The sequence below is a fragment of the Doryrhamphus excisus genome, linkage group LG5 (genome assembly GCF_037039965.1).
Source record: "Doryrhamphus excisus strain RoL-2023G ecotype Guam linkage group LG5, RoL_Dexc_Guam_v1.1, whole genome shotgun sequence".
NCBI lineage: Eukaryota > Metazoa > Chordata > Actinopteri > Syngnathiformes > Syngnathidae > Doryrhamphus > Doryrhamphus excisus.
Window position 1 is genome coordinate 16,077,374 of NC_136361.1, and position 17,667 is coordinate 16,095,040.

Genomic DNA, 17,667 nt, shown 5'->3' on the forward strand with positions numbered 1-17,667 from the left:
GACCAGTCCGGGGTGTACCCCGCCTCTTGCCCGAAGACAGCTGGGATAGGCTCCAGCACCCCCCGCGACCCTCGTGAGGCTAAGCAGTAGAAAATGAAAAGTGTTTCTCCCCTTCTTTATCAAAATGTTGGCACTGAGATGAGAAACACCACTGATTTCAAGAAATAACTCCATAACAAAACAGGAAGGTTGTGTCTGTGTTGATCTCTCTGCAGCATTATGTCTTTGGGAACAGTCTTGTTAAGAATCAGCTCTTTAGTGAAGGTAAAAATAACCTTAAATTCTCATTTGTCTTTTTCATTCAGTAAGTAAAGAGATAAATCCTTTCAGTTTCAACTGATTTATCACACTAACCAAGGTTCCACTGTAGTTTTTTTTTTTGGTGGGGCCCAAAGTTTTCCCACAGTGTTTAAAGGCAGCACCCCTGCCTTACTCTAACCTAGCCCCTTTATTGATCCTGATGAATTGACTTTTCGACATTTATTGATGATATGTACAGTTACAACAGTGAAATAGTGGTAAACACAAGATAGTTTTCACGTCAGAATAACATGGAGTTATAGTTCAAGTCTATTTCCCGGACAAGAACGACACTAGGCACTAATGCGGATTAGAATTTTAATATTATTATAACAAGTAACAAGATGGCAGGTGTCATAACTTTTCTTTCACAATTGACACACAACAGTGTAACAAATGTTGTCAACCCCGTGAGCTTACTTGAAGACAGCGGTTAAAGATGAGTGCAGTGCATTTTATTTAAAGCCTCTCATCAGCGACCTGACGTTAAGCCCCCCTGCAAGGAAGAGGAGTGCTACATAATTATCTCCCTGGCGAAAATTATCCCCAGGTGCTGAGCGGGGTAATCAGGTCAGTGATGCAAAGCTTTTTATTTGCTTTAAAATCAGCTTGTTGCTGGCCTGTAAATCGCTGGGATAACAGGCGTGACGGGAATAACAACTTAAAGAGGTGAAGAGCTGCAAAGCAAACTGTGCGAGAAAGTAGATGGGAGTAGTGGGTGGGGTGGGTTACTTTTTTAGGAGTTCGGATTGGGATTAAGGTACAGTTATGGGTGGGGTTAATTTGAGCGATTGGGGTTTGAGATTTTAGGGATTAGGGTTGGGTTAAAGTTAAGATCAGGGGTGGCATTTGGTTGAAATTGTGGTTATGGATTTAGGGTTAGGGTCGTGGTTATGTTTATGGTATACAGTCGCCCTTTGTTTATCGTGGTTAATTGGTTCCAAACCTGACCTGAAGTTAAATTAATATAGGAAACTAAATATTGTCATACTTAGACCATGAAAAACTGTTTATGACTTTCTAAATACAGTTTTTAACATAAGGGCCCTGAAGACATGAAATAACAATTACAATAACTGCTGTTATTTATTGTTTACACCAAATTGCAACTTTTATGATGCAGGGATTCAAGACACCCAAGCAAAGTAACCAGTTAACCTATTTTATTTTAAACCTAGCAAGCCAAAAATCTACCACTTCCACACGGGATGGGAGGAGAACCTTTTTTCACTCATGTCGGACATTCCATGCAGTGTGTAATATGTTTCATCAATGTTTTATGTCATTACTGCCACCTAGTGAACCAAAATGCTACATATCACTTGCAATATTGCAAGAGATGACTGCACAGCATATTTTAACATGACTTTGTGTCACTTTATTATTTCAATAAATACAGGTGTAGTGATATGTAATACTGGATATATTATATGCAGTGTTTGTGTATTACCATATTGGTATAAGGCGGTATTTTTTTTTCAGAGATCAAGATCAAAAACATCTTTTTTTCAGGCTTATTTCTCTCACATATTTGTAATTTCAGCATGCTTTAATTATAATGCAGGTCCATGTCTTTGGTCCGTGTATCGTTCACTGCCTTAGTCCTTCACGGATGCCAACAGCACACTCAAAGTATATTTTGGAAATGATATAGCAGATTAGAAAAACAAGCTATTTTTTGTCAATATTTGAGTTTTGTCATGTTATCTATTTATTTTTATGTCGTTGGTCTGATGCCAAAAATACCATCTTCATCATCAGGCACCGCAGCAGGAAGACAACTTGGAGTTTTTTTTTCTAGGAGAAAACACAGACTCATATTATTTTTATACAGTTAAAGATCAATTAAAATTGCTTAAGTCACCTGATCTACAGAAACCACCTCTGGCTCGCCGCACTAAATGTCAGCACTACAATCGACCAGCAGGGGGCAGTGCTGGATGCTTCATAACATCAGAAAGACAATAGAAAGTTAGCTTTAAAATGGCATCCAACAAAATAAACAGGTACATTCTTACCTCTCAGGTGTAGTATAGTGGAGTTTTCTATCCGTGTTATTGCATTCCTGGCCAAGCAGGTGTAGTTCCCTTCGCTTTTCTCATCCAGCCGTTCGATGACATACAAGGAGCTGTTGACGTGCGTTGTGTTGTCGTTGAACAACCAGCTGAAGGTGGCCGTCGGGAAAGAGTACGCCTTGCACTCTAGTGTCACCCTGTGACCAGGTGGGGCTGACGATGGACCCACGATGGATATGTTATGTGGTCCAACTGCACAGGGAAAAAAGTCATCATGACATCCCATCCACGTTAGGTTAATCGTCCATTTTTAGGAATCCCCTGGGAAAAGATAACAGTACTCACAGTTGACAATGAGGTTTAGAGCCGCAGTCATGGCGCTGATTGGGTTGCTCACTCGACACTCGTAGCTGCCGTGGTCGTAGCTGTGAACGGGTCGGAAGGAGACCGTTGAGTTGTCTGCGGAGAAGCTGTGTGTGGCACTGGGAAGGAGAGGAAGGCCGTCTTTCGTCCACACTCTGGAGCTGACTGAGCCCGAGGCATCGCATGTGATGTTGGCTGTGTGTTTATCTTCTATCAGGATGGTAGTGGGGCCTCGGATGGTCGCTCCAGAGACGGGCGCTGTTATAAGATGAAGTGATGTGATTCATCGTAAGACAACCTAACAGTACTCTAGGTGGGGAATGGTTCTATGGTAGCTGTAGAAAAGTCCAATGGTAGACAAACTAAAAGAAAACAGTGTACTCCATGCTTCAGAATTAAACCACATGGTTGGGCATGGTTATTGATGAATTAATCAATTAACCGCAGTTTCAATTAAACACAATGCTAGCATGGAATTATTAGGATGCAAAGGGCATGACCGTGTGATTTAATTTGATGAAGATTAAGGGCACATACGGAAATATGAAAGTGGCATAACTCAGCTTTGTCGCATAGATGAAAAAGTATGAACTTCAGTCGTTGCTCTTTTTCGCTCATTTTTTTCGAAATATTTTTACTTCTTAAACAGTCTGTGTACATTTTATTTTCTGAATATTATTACTTTATTCCCCTAGTATTTTGACTTTTTTGACTGATAATAACAAATAACTGTCCCTAAACAATTTTTCCGAAAACTACAACTTTGTTTTGTTTCTCATAACATAACATTACTTTTTTATTATGATTTTTTACTTTATTATTATAATGTAAACTTTTTCCACAACCTAATTTTCCCAAAATCACAGCTTTATCCATTGTTTTATCATTGCTTTTTCCTGCTAAAATTAAGTTATGAAGTCGTCATTTTACAAGAATAATGTTTTGCTATTATGAGGAAATAATATTACAACATAATTTTTAGGTAAAATTACAACTTTTTTTTCTCATTTATACATTGGTCTTGCAAACTGACTATTTTATGCATTTTTGATGTTTTAGTTCATTCATTTTATACCACTTTTTCCTCATGAGGGTCGGGGGTGCTGGAGCCTATCCCAGCTGTCTTCGGGCGATAGGCGGGGTACACCCTGTACTGGTCGCCAGCCAATCACAGGGCACATATAGACAAACAACCATTCACACTCACATTAATACCTATGGACAATTTGGAGTCGCCAATTAACCTAGCATGTTTTTGGAATGTGGGAGGAAACCGGAGTACCCGGAGAAAACCCACGCATGCACGGGGAGAACATGCAAACTCCACACAGAGATGGCCGAGGGTGGAATTGAACTCTGGTCTCCTAGCTGTGTTGTCTGCGCGCTAACCACTCGACTGTTCAGTTTGGTTTTCTTTTAAATTATATTTTAAAATGTGCCACTGGGCCCTGAGCCACACTTTGGACACCTCTGTTATAGCTCAATAATCTGCATAAAGATGAATAGTCTAAGTGAATGTCAGTTGTCTAAAACAGAGATTTCAATAATAATAATAATAACAAGTTAAACGGCAAACCCACCATAAACATTCAGTGTGATCCTCCCTTGACTCTGCAGCCCTCCATCCGGTATGATGGTGACCGAGTACTCCCCACTGTCAGCAATTGTCAGCTGCGTGAGCACCAGACTCCCGGTGGATCTGTCCAATGTGATCCTGCCTTCATAACCCAAACCGATGATGTTACTGCTGGTGGAGGTGATGACATTGACCCCTCTAAAGCTCCAGCTGACAGAGAGAAAGGGACGCACAGGCGGTTTCAGAGTGGTGGCGAAGGTGACGGTACCAGACATGGCACCACTCAATGGCCCGGGGGGTAGAATGCCCTGGGCCATACACGTGGCTGTCAAAAAAAACATACAAACAGATGAAGCAGCTGAATGAGGACAACAGGAACTTTTAGTCTACCTGGTAAAAGTGAGAAGAGAACGATGCAGAGCAGCTTCATGTCCATGGTGGCTTGTTGCTAAGTCAGAAACAAGGAGAGTCCAGGATGTCGCTGCTCTTTTATTGTCCTACACTCTGACAACAAACCCCCCACCCCCACCCCCTCAAAACCTACACACTCACACACATTAATGCTAAGACTGTTGTAATGTTTGCGACACCATTGTGTACATTTACCAGCACACCTTGAGAAAGGAGTTGCTGAGGTTCTACTTGATGGACTCACCTCATTGGATCAAATGTTCACTGATTAATCATATACTCCACACTGAAATTGCATTAAGTTATTATTAATAATATAATAATTATAACCAAACCAAATATAGGGCGGCACGGCGGTCGAGTGGTTCAATTCCACCCTCGGCCATCTCTGTGTGGAGTTTGCATGTTCTCCCCGTGCATGCGTGGGTTTTCTCCGGGTACTCCGGTTTCCTCCCGTATTCCAAAAACATGCTAGGTTAATTGGCGACTCCAAATTGTCCATAGGTATGAATGTGAGTGTGAATGGTTGTTTGTCTATATGTGCCCTGTGATTGGCTGGCAAGACCAGTCCAGGGTGTACCCCGCCTCTCGCCCGAAGCTGGGATAGGCTCCAGCACCCTCGCGACCATCGTGAGGAAAAAGCGGTAGAAAATGAATGAATGTATGAATAAACCAAATATGTAGGGTGTGGGGCTGCATGAGTGCTCCCTGCAATAGGGAGCTGTGGTTCATTGAGCTATACAATCTGTACAGTGACGACTGTCTACTACTGTGACTATTTAATGAACGATATAGTTCATATTGTACTTTTGTGCAGTTTTCTTATGTCACCAGTTCTATTTTCGGTTTTGTGGTTATTATCATTATTATTTTTTGTCCAGTCAACACTGGTGGACAAATAAGAAATTTGTAGAGTAAATCCTTTCATGCTCACATGACGTCATGTGTGATGGCTGTTCGACTTTCAAATTTTGTTTGACTATAAGGCAATATTTTTTCCAGAAAATAAAAATTTTGGTCTAAATTCTTCCACTTTTGAGGCATTAACACTATAATAGGTATTTTATTCCATGCACGAAAAGTGTTGTGAATAAGTGTTGAAGACTGAGTGACATTGGGCATTTGGGTTGGGTTGGTGCATCACTTTTACGAGCTATTGAGTCAGGGACTTGTGTTTGACAAGCAGCAATCAGCCCTTTCAGTCCTTGAGCCGGATGATGATCAAAGACCTGATGGAGACACTCAGCCTACCCCAAGGCAGCTTTGTAGCAGCGTCCCCGTGCACTATGTAAAGCTATAAATACACCAAAATACTAACTTTACGGGCGATAGAGCCTTTCTTGATCAATCATAGTCGGCTGAAACGATGACGCAGTGACTGTAGGTCACATGTGGCCTGTAAATCCCGCAATGAGAGGTAAAACCTCGGTCAGCGATGACCAGATGGTTTTTACAACAGGTGGACTACAATGGTAACAATGGCCTTCTGTGAGTGGCAGACACGGCGCAAATACAAAGTTACGCAACCTTTTGTTATATCATCCCAACTGGTAGTGATGGAAGTCATTGAATGATTGGCAGGACTCTCACGTCCAGCAGCAAGCCATGCCTCTAAAATAAAGACCAAAGAGGTTTTGGGGTACGCCACTAGGTAGATCACCAACCAAGGTTTATGCCACATCATAGAAATAACATGAAATTACAATTATAACAGTGCATGAGTGCTGCCAGGCACTGGAGAGTTGTGGTTCATTGAGGAAAAAAAGTGTATACTGTAAGCTGCAGTACATGTACAGTATTAGAGCACATGTTTTTTAAGTTTCAGGGTCTGACAGTAATATTTATTATGTATACAGTAGGAATGTTCCGGTCAGGATTTTATGCTGACTATGCCAATCCCAATAATCCATACGTGAAATCTGGCGATACCGATCACATACTTGCAGTGTAAATGTTTAAATGAACTACTGACTATATTCGGGGTCACCAAGGTGGCCAAATGAAAATCGCCAAGAGCTACTCATTTTTGTAACGTTTATTTTCATAACTTATTTCAAGCCAAACAAAGCTAATATGCTTGTTTTACCAAAACATGACCAAAATGCTGGTATCCACAACTCACCTTTTTGTATTTCACATTTATTTCTAGTCTTCTCACGTTATTAACTGAAAAGCTGAATGGAAAAGTATGTTTATCCACCTCTGCTGGGTCCCTCCAGTCGCATCCGCTGCTTTCTGAAGAGCAGATACCCGGGCAGCTTGTCACACATCATCCGTAGCCTGACGCAGCCCCGTACACAACAAAAGTTCCTCCTGCACCGGTACTCATCCCCAAATTCTACCCACACTTGCAAGTACAATGGTTTGGGACCAGGCCTTTATAGCCACCGCCTGACTATCACACAGCAAGCCTCAAACTCACCCCACCCCGCCAAGTGTTCGGCCCCCAAATGCCACACCAATCTAACGCTTTTCAAAGCGTCACCCCGGTGACATATTTTTTGAAGCACTGCAAAACGTATACCACTCTCATGAAGACAGGAAGACTCACAGAAGTCACAATTAGTATTCATATTTATTCTTTTTATTTGCTTTTTTATGTGATTTAATATATTGTGTATATTTTACATGATGCTGTTACTCTTTCCATCTTGAAATATTATTCCTCATATTGTTTTTAAGCATATTTATTTTGTCTGTGCTGCTACAAAGCCAATTTAATTATTCTATAGTTATATGGTTTATTCTTGTATAATATTTTACTTGCATACTATTGATTTATTTACATTACAAAAAGGATAAATCAGAGGCATTTCTTACATTGTTTCTTAAAATTTGAATACGACTCAATGTTTTATGGGGGAAAAAAAGCAAATTTGTCTAAATATGTTCCACTCCAGTAGAGTAGCTTGTAATGTTGTTTGCAATGTTACACATACATTTTATGAGCGCTTAATGGATTGTTTTGCTTCAGGCCAAGCTAAAAAAAAAAAACCCAGTAGACTTCAAATGTAATCAAATGTGCTCTATTTATCTTTCTAGGAAGTCACTGTGAGAGAGTAATGTAATTTATGCATTTGTAAAGTTTTTGAAATGTTGCTGAGCATATACTGTATGTATGCAGTATTTTATACTTTCTGTATTTTCAAGTACAATGTTGCTACATTTTTACATAGTTATAATACATGTAGTGTTGTGGGACATTCTTTAAAAAAAACGCTTTGCAGTGATTCCACCACCTTCCTTGCTGTAAATGTCAACTCATTTTAGTTGTCCGCATTGTGCGTTTGAACCCCGGGGTTTAATAATCCACTTGTGTCAGAATATCTGTTTCAATATTAATAAAGTCACAGATAAGGTCTCACCTCAACACGGGTCAGAGTATGCGCAGCTTTGTTATCATCAGCAACTGATGGGATGTGATGGGTAGACACCGCTGCGGGCTGTCTGTAATAAATCACAGACAAAGTCCGTTTATTTCTACACAGCAGGCGTAATAAAAATTATAGTCCTAATCATAAATTTTGACCTTAGTGGCATTTCTTTGCCTGGCACCGAGGCAAAATAATAACCAAACAAAACTACTTTACCATGGATGAGGAACAAATACACATTCATAATAATTTGTGACTGTAATTTGTGTATATAAGGTATAGTATAGCATTTGGGCCAAAAACATATCTACAGTGTATATATACAGTATATACTGTACTATGACAAAGTTGTATTTAAAATAAATATAGTCAACAAAAAGGCGTAATACACTATTTTGAGAATAAAAGCGAAAAAAGTCAAATCTTACAGGAATAAATTCATATTTCTTAGATCAATAGGTATTGAAAGTGTGCCCTCAGGGCCACTTATAGCCAATGGTATAAAAAAAATGAACAGAAAGCAGCAAAAAAAATTAAAGAGAAAAAGCTGAGAAAAACGTTACATATGAAAGTTTTGTTTTTTTAGTTGTTTTTGTATGAGTCTTTTGTACCTCCTGCGAGCACGGCGCGAGCACGGCGCGAGCACGGCGCGAGCACGGCGCGAGCACGGCGCGAGCACGGCGCGAGCACGGCGCGAGCACGGCGCGAGCACGGCGCGAGCACGGCGCGAGCACGGCATAGGGGTTGTGTTTTTGCCAGCATTTATAGGTCCGTTTGTCGGTTTGTTTGTGGTCAAAATTACTTGTGGAGTTGTGAATGGATTTCGATTACATTTTGAGGAATTTTTAGGAATTCTTTAACTTTGTGATATAGGACCATTTTTGTCATTTGTGCATACAAAATATGTTTAGAGCACTTGGGGAAAAAAATACGGGTTTTCAACAGGTTCTACAAAAATATCAGACTGATCACAATATGGGGGAACTAGGTCGCTTGGCAGAGCTCTGCTTCTCGAGTTTACAATTAAAATGCTGCTGCCGCCTCTTGCCCAAAGACAGCTGGGATAGGCTCCAGCACCCTCGTGAGGATAAGCGGTAGAGAATGAATGAATGTATTGTTGAAAATACAACTGGGTATGACAGTACTGGTACTCATTCTTTCAAATATTTGTTTAAAAAAAAACACCAACAACATAAACACATGAATATTCCAACAGACACACAAACACATGCCATGTATTGAAATTCCACCCACGAGACACATGCGCCAGTAATCATTTTATTGCCATCTGGGCCTCTGCTTTGTAATGTAAGATAAGAGCAGGCTTTAATTGCCTGAATGGCAAACTAACTCCATTTAAAAAGACTTCAAAGACGACAAAGAATTCATCACTGCCTTTTATTTTTGCATTCATTGTTCTTTATTATTAATCAGAAAAAACTTTTCACAATATGACATTATTTTTGTTGTGATATGCACAAAAACCTGTCACCTTTAAATAAATCACAGTATACATAAATACAAAATGTAGACTACAGTGAAGTACAACAGAGAACCCTCTCAGATATTAAAATAATAAAAAAAAACATTTTTTATACATTCTTTCAGAACATGGCAGGAATGAATAAATACAAACAAGACAATAAGAGGCCTGTTTTTCGCTTTGTTTGTGGAGGATGTCTTCATTTCTTCTTCTGTGTGATTAATAAGACATAATTAGTTTTTCCGATTGGATGCTTACAAAGTGCTCGCACTCACCTTTAAAAGGAAGCTGCTACGCATCGCTCTGAGATTTGGCTGCGATCTTGTACGTATCGGAGCGTTTGTGCTTCACGCTTTTCTCTTGTGGGGGAATAAGACAGATTTGTTGTCAATGGATGTAGTTCTTTATAACTATAACTAGTAGTTGTACTGTCCTATAGTAGCTCAGTGAATAGTCTGCAAAAAACAAATCACTGTCGGGGGTCTCGAAATACTTAAAAAAAAAAAACATTGACGTTAACAACTGTGGCTGTGGGCAACCTGCTTTATTTAACCTTCCTCTTGTGTTAGCTTTCTGGTATCATCTCTTATGTTAACGGGTCGGGTTTGACCCATGTATTAAATCGGCTATAAAATACACTGGCTATTACTGAGGGCTATAGAACATACGTCTTAAATCAATTAGTTTTATTTATTTTCTCATTTTAGTATTAAGCACTAAACAAACATCTATGGTGTCCGGGTCAATTTTGACCCATATATATATATATATATATATATATATTAATGTCAAGAAAAGGTAGAGAAAGTTATTGTTTTCAGCAACAAAATAAGAATCCCCTGAAGCTTACATGATGAGAAGTTGCTAATTGTACACTTATGATTTCAGTTTTATTTAGTAATTTTAAAATGTAGTGGTTTTTTTTTTTGCTGAAATAGAGTTTCAAATAGCCTTGATGCAATAAACAAATGTTATGTGATTCTTTTTATGCATTAAAATGTAAAACTGGTCGGTGCTGACCCTAACACAAGAGGAGGGTTAATTTATTTAATAACCCAGACTGAATACTGACCTTTTTCGAATGTTGGATAATTGCTGCTGACCCTGTTTGGTAAAAAAAAAAAAAAAAAAAAAAAAAGTATATTGTCAATATGGAAAAACGTCACCAGTCCTAACAGACTAGTATCCGTTATAATAGATGTGATATTCACCTTTTCCGTCTTCTTAGCCCCCACACCAGCAATACACTCACTATGGCAACAAGAAGACAACATCCAGTGGTGATGCCAAAAGCTATCGCGACAGCAGCCGAGCAGTCACAGTCGGACAAATCTAGAAAAGATGTCAATTATTCAAAAGCATCCAATGTGAGGATACATAATCATCAATCACCAACCCAATCCTGGTTGACTGATTAAACCATTAAGACGCCTGTCCTAATGAGTTTACAATTATAAAGGAATTGAACAATATATCCCATACCCAAAACTGCTAACTCGTGGTGTCCTGTTATACTCTTCCCCGTTATGGCATTTTGGGCAGTGCAGGTATACTTCCCAGCGTCTGAACTCCTGCTTGACTCGATGACGTACACGGGTCTGTGCACATTTGTTGGGTTTCCATTAAAAAGCCAGGTAAAGCTCGCTGTCGGTACAGACATGGTGGAGCAGTGGAGCATTGTGTGTTGTCCAATGTGGACTGAGTCCGAGCCTTCAATGGTCAAACGGTCCGGGCCATCTGTGATGGGAGATGTGATTGTTAAGAACATCATTGGTGATGCCATGGAATATGTCGGCAGTAACTAAAGGATTAGCGAACAGGGAGAACATGCAAACTCCACTCTCGCCAAAACGGTCTTAATTTATAATTTATTCCACCCACAACCCGCCTCCGGGTATGCCCACTGCGCTGTGATTGGTCACACTACCAAGCGCTTCTAAGAACTTCTGGACAGCTGCCAAACCCGATTTTTTCGGTTTCAGAATTGATAATAAATAGGAGTCAGTGGGCGTCAGTCTTCCCCAGTTCAGCCGTCCAATGACCGCACACAGCTTGTGTGGATCGTGACGAGTGGGCGTTTGCGCGTTTTACACACTAATTTCAGCAGTGGTACCAAGCTGACGGACATCTGTCATGATACATGTGATTCACGTTTGAACCACTAGATGGTGCTCGGCGATATTGTGCCGGTGTGAACCACATTAGCTGAAGACAGGAAGTACCAGTTTGTATGTTGTTGGCGAGTTACAAGCTGAGTCAAGTAAAAACAAGTTTGAGATCAACCCTGTTGTTCTTAATGTTTCAACAAAACATAACAACGTAACATCTTACAACAACATCTGCAGTTCAGAAGGCAGCGGATGCTGCTGGAGGGGGCCCAGCAGAGGTGGGCAAACCTGCTTTTCATTCAGGTTTTTAAGCTAACAATGTGAGAAGACTAGAAATAAATGCATTGTGAAATATATATATGTAATATGTATCAAATGTTTTGGTAAAACTAGCATATCGGGTTTGTTTGGCTTGAAATAGGCTACTAAGCTACATGTATGTGATTGGTCCTGGTATCAGTATTGGATGATTTCACTCATGGATTATCGGGATTGATATTGGCAGCATGAAACCCTGATCGGAACATTCCTAATGATATATGAATAAACCCTTCAGAGAGCTACTTCTGGTAGCTCATTAGCCACTGGTTGGAGACCCCTGACTTGCTGTGTATGAACTCAAAGAGTTTACTGAGTGCAGGCAATTTTGGCTTAACATCGGTGGTCATTACACGTTTTTTGCAGGACTCTAGACATCTAGCAACAGCAGACATCTGTGAGCTTTTAATATGCATACATGCAGGTAAAGTCAGCACCGTGAACTCACACTGAACGAAAAGATGCACAGGCCGGCTTATTCCAGTACTGACACCATTGGACAAGTTGCACCTGAAAGGTCCCTGGTCAAAGCGCGTCACGTTGACGATTGTGAGCTTGGAACCTCCATTTGTAAACTGAACCCTCTCGCTGGCCGTGACCTCAGAGCTGCCGTTCAACCAGAGGAACGAGAGTTCTGATCCCGTCGAAAAAGAGCAGAACATTGTGACGGAGTGGAACTCAAACATGACTGTGATGTTTGAAGTGAGAACCACGTTGGAAACTGGTGCTGTGGGTGATAAAAATAGCACAATGTTCATTGATTTTAAGGTGATATGAAGAAAGTATCTTTATTTTGACTTACACTGTATGGAGATGGATGATGGTTGGCTTGTTTGGTCTTTCAGAGTTTTTTTGTTAAAGGCCCGACAGCTGTAGTTCCCACTTTGACTCTCTCGAACGTTCCTCAGTTTGAGCATCGGTCTGGTATTAGACAACAAGTCTCCATTGAAAAACCACTGAAACCGGGCGGGTGGTCTGGATGCAGCTGAGCAGGACAAGCTAATGTTTGACCCTTTCGCAAAATATTGTTGCGGAGGAGATAGCTTTAAGTCAATGCCTTCTGGTCCATCTGTTATGCAATACATGAACACACAAATCGGATGAAGCACCAATAATACAACCAAAGTAAGAAAGTAAACAGGAAACTAAATTTTAAACTCACAGTTGATGGAGAGTTTCACCGGCTGGCTGGTAGAGTTACTGAAGTTGTTGAACACAAAACACCTAAAAGGTCCCTCATCATAGCGAGTCACATTAATTAGGGTAACAACATCTCCTTTATCGTTGAGGTGAACCCGTTCGCCAAACGTCAACTCGGTACTGCCATTCCACCAAGCAAACTTGGGGAAAGATCCACTGGCGGAGCAGGAGAGACTGACTGAGCTGCTGAACTCTGTCATGTCTGTTGTGCTGGGAATAATCACCACATTGGAGATTTCTGCTACAGGTAGAAGAAAAAGAAAGTGAATTGCTATAATTTTCTTGCTAATAGCAGACAACTTTTTTTCTTGCAGAAAAATGCACAAATAGCTAATTGTTATCGCCATCTCTTAGTTCATAGGATTTCTAATGTAAAGACTTGTAAAGCAGAAGCAATATTTGGTAACATAAGCAGACACAGAACGACTCATGAAAAGCAGGACTGGCATGATCTGCAGCCCCCTGTTGTCTCTGTTCTAGCCTGCAGCGGTCTCCTGCCTTGTTCTCCTGGTTTGCACACGTGTTGTCCATCAGCCAGTCAGATCGTTTGCCTTGTCATGTCATTTTTACCTCTGACCTTTTTGTCTCTCGGCCTTGTATTTGTATTTTTGCTGCCTACAGTCTGTAAGAAGTTGAGCAACTTTATAAATCCTGATTTGCTACTTTTGTTTGTACTTTTAGCTTCCTGGGCGTTTTTTGTTGTACTTTGCTTTTCCTCCTCTGTGAGTGCTTTTTGTTTATTATGAAATACTTTTTAATACTTTGCTCTGGGTGTAACAAAGACTAGCTAAGGCAATAAACAAAGTAGAGCCAGTAGAGCTGTGTGGAGCCAAAAAGGAGGCGTCATGGAGGCTAGCTAGCCAGTACCGATGTCAGTTTCCATTAGCATTTGAGCAATCAATGCTGCTTTCAGGACTCATTTTTAAAGAATACAGTCGTCTCCTACAACATTGTGCTTCGAACATGGCTCCCTCATACATTTTTTTAGGAAAAATTAATGAATAAATTACACGGTGACTGTCTCTTATGTCCCTGCAGGGATCCTGTAGCCGACGTAATGTGGTGTAATCAAAGAATAATAGGAGCGTAAAGGTGACTACAGGTGTGTTATTTCATGTCTACTGTGCTCTAATAATGTTAAAACCCGTATTTATAAAGTCAGAAACAGGTTTTCTATGTCTTAACTATAAAAATATTGAATCTGATTCTGCGGAAATTCACTTATCACAGTCAGTTATCATGATAAACTTACATCTTCTCACAGAAATAGCGACAGGCGTTGATGTTTGATTTCTCAGAGTTTTGGTGTTGAAGGCATGACAGCTGTAGTTCCCACTTTGATGCATCTGAACTCTCATAAGTCGTAGCTCCGGTTTAGTGTGGGTCAGCAGGTCTCCATTTCGGAACCAACTGAACAGTGGTGGAGGACCAGAGACAACTGAGCACACGAGTACAATGTCCGAACCTTCATCGTAGTATTCTTGAGAGGGAGATTTCATCAGATTCATATTCTCTGGTCCAACTGTCGCATGAACGGAAGGAAGAAGAACATTGAGGGAAATTGAATAAATACTATGCAGTGTTGGCACTTACAGCTGATAGAGAGCTTGACCGCCTTGCTGGTGCCGTTACTGATTGGATTGACCACATGACACATGAACGGTCCCTGATCATAGCGAGTCACGTTGACTATAGTGAGCACCGAGCCGCCATTGCTAATTTTAACATTCTTGCTGGCTGTGACCTCTGAACTTCTGTTAAGCCAGAGGAAGGAGAGCGAAGAGCCAGTGCAGGAGCAGGACAGACTGACGGAACCACTGAATTCCAAAATGTCTGTTGCATTAGCCTTGATCTCGACCAATGAAATTGGTGCTGTGGACAAAACAAAAAGTAGCAACCATTTAGTGAGGAGACCCTAGTGAGGATAAGCAGCATAGAAGATGGACGAATGTCATAAAATATATCTATCTTCAGTCCCTCTATCTCAACCCAACATTGTCTGTTTTGAAATTTCTTTCCTCTGTTGCCAAAATGCTTGTGAATCTTGCAGTGAATCTTCATTCATTTCTTTGTTTGACAACACAACCAGTTGTACGAATGAACTAAATGTATACATACATACCCACTATAGTTATAGCTGAAAGCTGAGTTTGATATTTCTGAGTTTTGTTATTGGAGGCGTGACAGCTGTAATTCCCGCTCTGGGTCTCCTGAACGTTCCGCAGTCTGAGCTGTGGTCCGGTAACAGACAAAGGTTTTCCATTGTGAAACCACTGAAACAAAGCAGGAGGTCTGGATGAAGCGGAGCAGAACAGCCTGATGTTTGACCCTTTCTTGTAGTATTCCAGTGATGGTGATGTATCGAGATGGATATTTTCCGGGCCATCTGTGGTATAAAGATAAAAGAAGATTAATAATCTAAAAAGAAGGAAAGATAATTATAATATCATAATATATAATATCTTACAGCTGATAGAGAGGTTGACTGGATTGCTTGTGCCATTACTGACGAGATTAAACACGTGACACTTAAACGGTCCCTGGTCAAAGCGGGTCACACCGACTATAGTGAGCTTGGAGCGTCCATCACTGAACTGAATTCTGTCGCTGGTTGTGATCTCAAAGCTTCCGTTCAACCAGAGGAAAGAAAGTCCTGATCCAGTCGAGTCGGAGCAGGTCATAGTGACTGAGCTGGTGGACTCCAGTAAGTCTGTGGTGCTTGGAACCAAAACCACATTGGTGACCGGTTCTGTGAAGGGAAAATACATGCATAGTTGTAGATGACCACAATGGCTTCTGAGTATACTCTGTGTGAAAGCTCAATTAGTGTAGCAGCTTCACCTAGTGGGGAAGTCTGGAAATGACTATGATCTGTATTCAGTACATAACATTGTCATTTAGAAAATCATCACTGCCAGTTTATCAATTCTTCAGCTTTTATGAACTGATAAATGATATTGTGTAAACGTCCACATTAATGTAACACAACTACAGTGATTAAAAAAAGTAATACTAACTTGTATGAAAGACAAAATTCACCATTCATGTAAATATTCATTCATTCATTTTCTACCGCATTTTCTCACGAGGGTTGCGGGGGGTGCTGGAGCCTATCCCATCTGTCTTCGGGCGAGAGGTGGGGTACACCCTGGACTGGTCGCCAGCCAATCACAGGGCACATATAGACAAACAACCATTCACACTCACATTCATACCTATGGACAATTTGGAGTCACCAATTAACCTAGCATGTTTTTGGAATGTGGGAGGAAACCAGAGTACCCGGAGAGAAAACCCACGCATTCACATGGAGAACATGCACAGAAATGGCCGAGGGTGGAATTGAACCCTGGTCTCCTAGCTGTGAGGTCTGTGCAAACATTCATTCATTCATTTTCTACCGCTTTTCCTCACGAGGGTCGCTGGAGCCTATCCCAGCTGTCTTCGGGCGAGAGGCGGGGTACACCCTGGACTGGTCGCCAGCCAATCACAGGGTACATATAGACAAACAACCATTCACACTCACATTCATACCTATGGACAATTTGGAGTCGCCAATTAACCTAGCATGTTTTTGGAATGTGGGAGGAAACCGGAGTACCGGGAGAAAACCCACGCTTGCACAGAAATGGCCGAGGGTGGAATTGAACCCTGGTCTCCTAGCTGTGAGGTCTGTGCAAACATAATATATAATTTTCAGCATGGTTCTCAATTATATATGCCCAATAAATACCGTATATCTGCAGTTTACATGTTCCTCTCTGTTGAGCGCCACCAGCTGGGATGATAGTGACTTTGTAGTCTCCGCTGTCTCTCAGGGTCACGTTTCTCAGCTCCAAAGATCCCGTACGAGCGAAGAGCGTGATCCTGTCTTTATATGCCTCCGCTGTCACGTTTACGCTACTTGAGGTTATCACATTTGTAGAAGTACCAAGGGTATCCATAACATTCCAGGTGATTACCAGGAAAGGTGTTAGCGGTGGAGTCACCGTTGTGTTAAATACCACGGTTTCTCCAACGAGTGCAATGAGACTGTCGGGCAACACACCAGCTCCATGGCTTAATCCTGAATATAAAAAATTATATATTCTTCATTAACAATGTACTGTATTAAAATAGTTTTCTCTCAAAGCTCCAAAAAATTGCTTCTTATGTACGAATATAATTATACAGCTCACCTGAAAGGGCTCCAAGGATGATAAACACCACCACAGATGTCATATCTACAAGCTCCAGGTATCAATAAGTGATTTCAGAGAGGAGGTGTTGTTAATATGCAGGATTGAGGGGAGGAGCTTATACCCGTTTCAATGTTTACGTAGTTGTTTGGTCATTTTTGGACAGCCATACTAAAATAAAACTACTGCACGAGTGTTTGTTTTCAGTGGTGTATTGTAGCATTTAATAATATGGTCTATTAGCTATTATTCCAACAGTATGGTGAATTTAAAGCGGAACTGCAGTTTTTGGGGAATTTTGCCCATCATTCTCAATCCGTATGTGAAACATGAACACATTT

At 40.8% G+C, this 17,667-nt stretch overlaps 1 protein-coding gene across 1 annotated transcript; it reads right to left on the minus strand.

Moving 5' to 3' along the window:
* Positions 1-675: 675 nt before the first annotated feature.
* Positions 676-17,369, minus strand: LOC144898487 (hemicentin-1-like). Its single transcript, XM_078790513.1, has 16 exons — positions 17,327-17,369; positions 16,882-17,214; positions 15,616-15,897; positions 15,271-15,534; positions 14,742-15,020; positions 14,401-14,670; positions 13,111-13,389; positions 12,751-13,017; positions 12,459-12,675; positions 8,651-8,840; positions 4,645-4,702; positions 4,259-4,579; positions 2,661-2,936; positions 2,319-2,567; positions 2,165-2,243; positions 676-2,097 (listed from the first exon to the last, which is right to left on the minus strand). The coding sequence occupies exons 1-15, from the start codon at positions 17,367-17,369 to the stop codon at positions 2,170-2,172; spliced, it is 3,402 nt and encodes a 1,133-aa protein (XP_078646639.1). The 3' UTR covers positions 676-2,097; positions 2,165-2,169.
* Between the last annotated feature and the right edge of the window lie 298 nt (positions 17,370-17,667).

Excerpts from the sequence above, each read along its gene's own strand:
- LOC144898487 (XM_078790513.1), bottom strand. The coding sequence starts at position 17,369 with ATGACATCTGTGGTGGTGTTTATCATCCTTGGAGCCCTTTCAG. Across the intron at positions 8,841-12,458 it reads TTTGACCAGGGACCTTTCAG|TAATTTTGACCACAAACAAA; the intron begins GTGCAACTTGTC and ends CAACTCCACAAG. Across the intron at positions 2,937-4,258 it reads GATCACACTGAATGTTTATG|CGCCCGTCTCTGGAGCGACC; the intron begins GTGGGTTTGCCG and ends ATCTTATAACAG.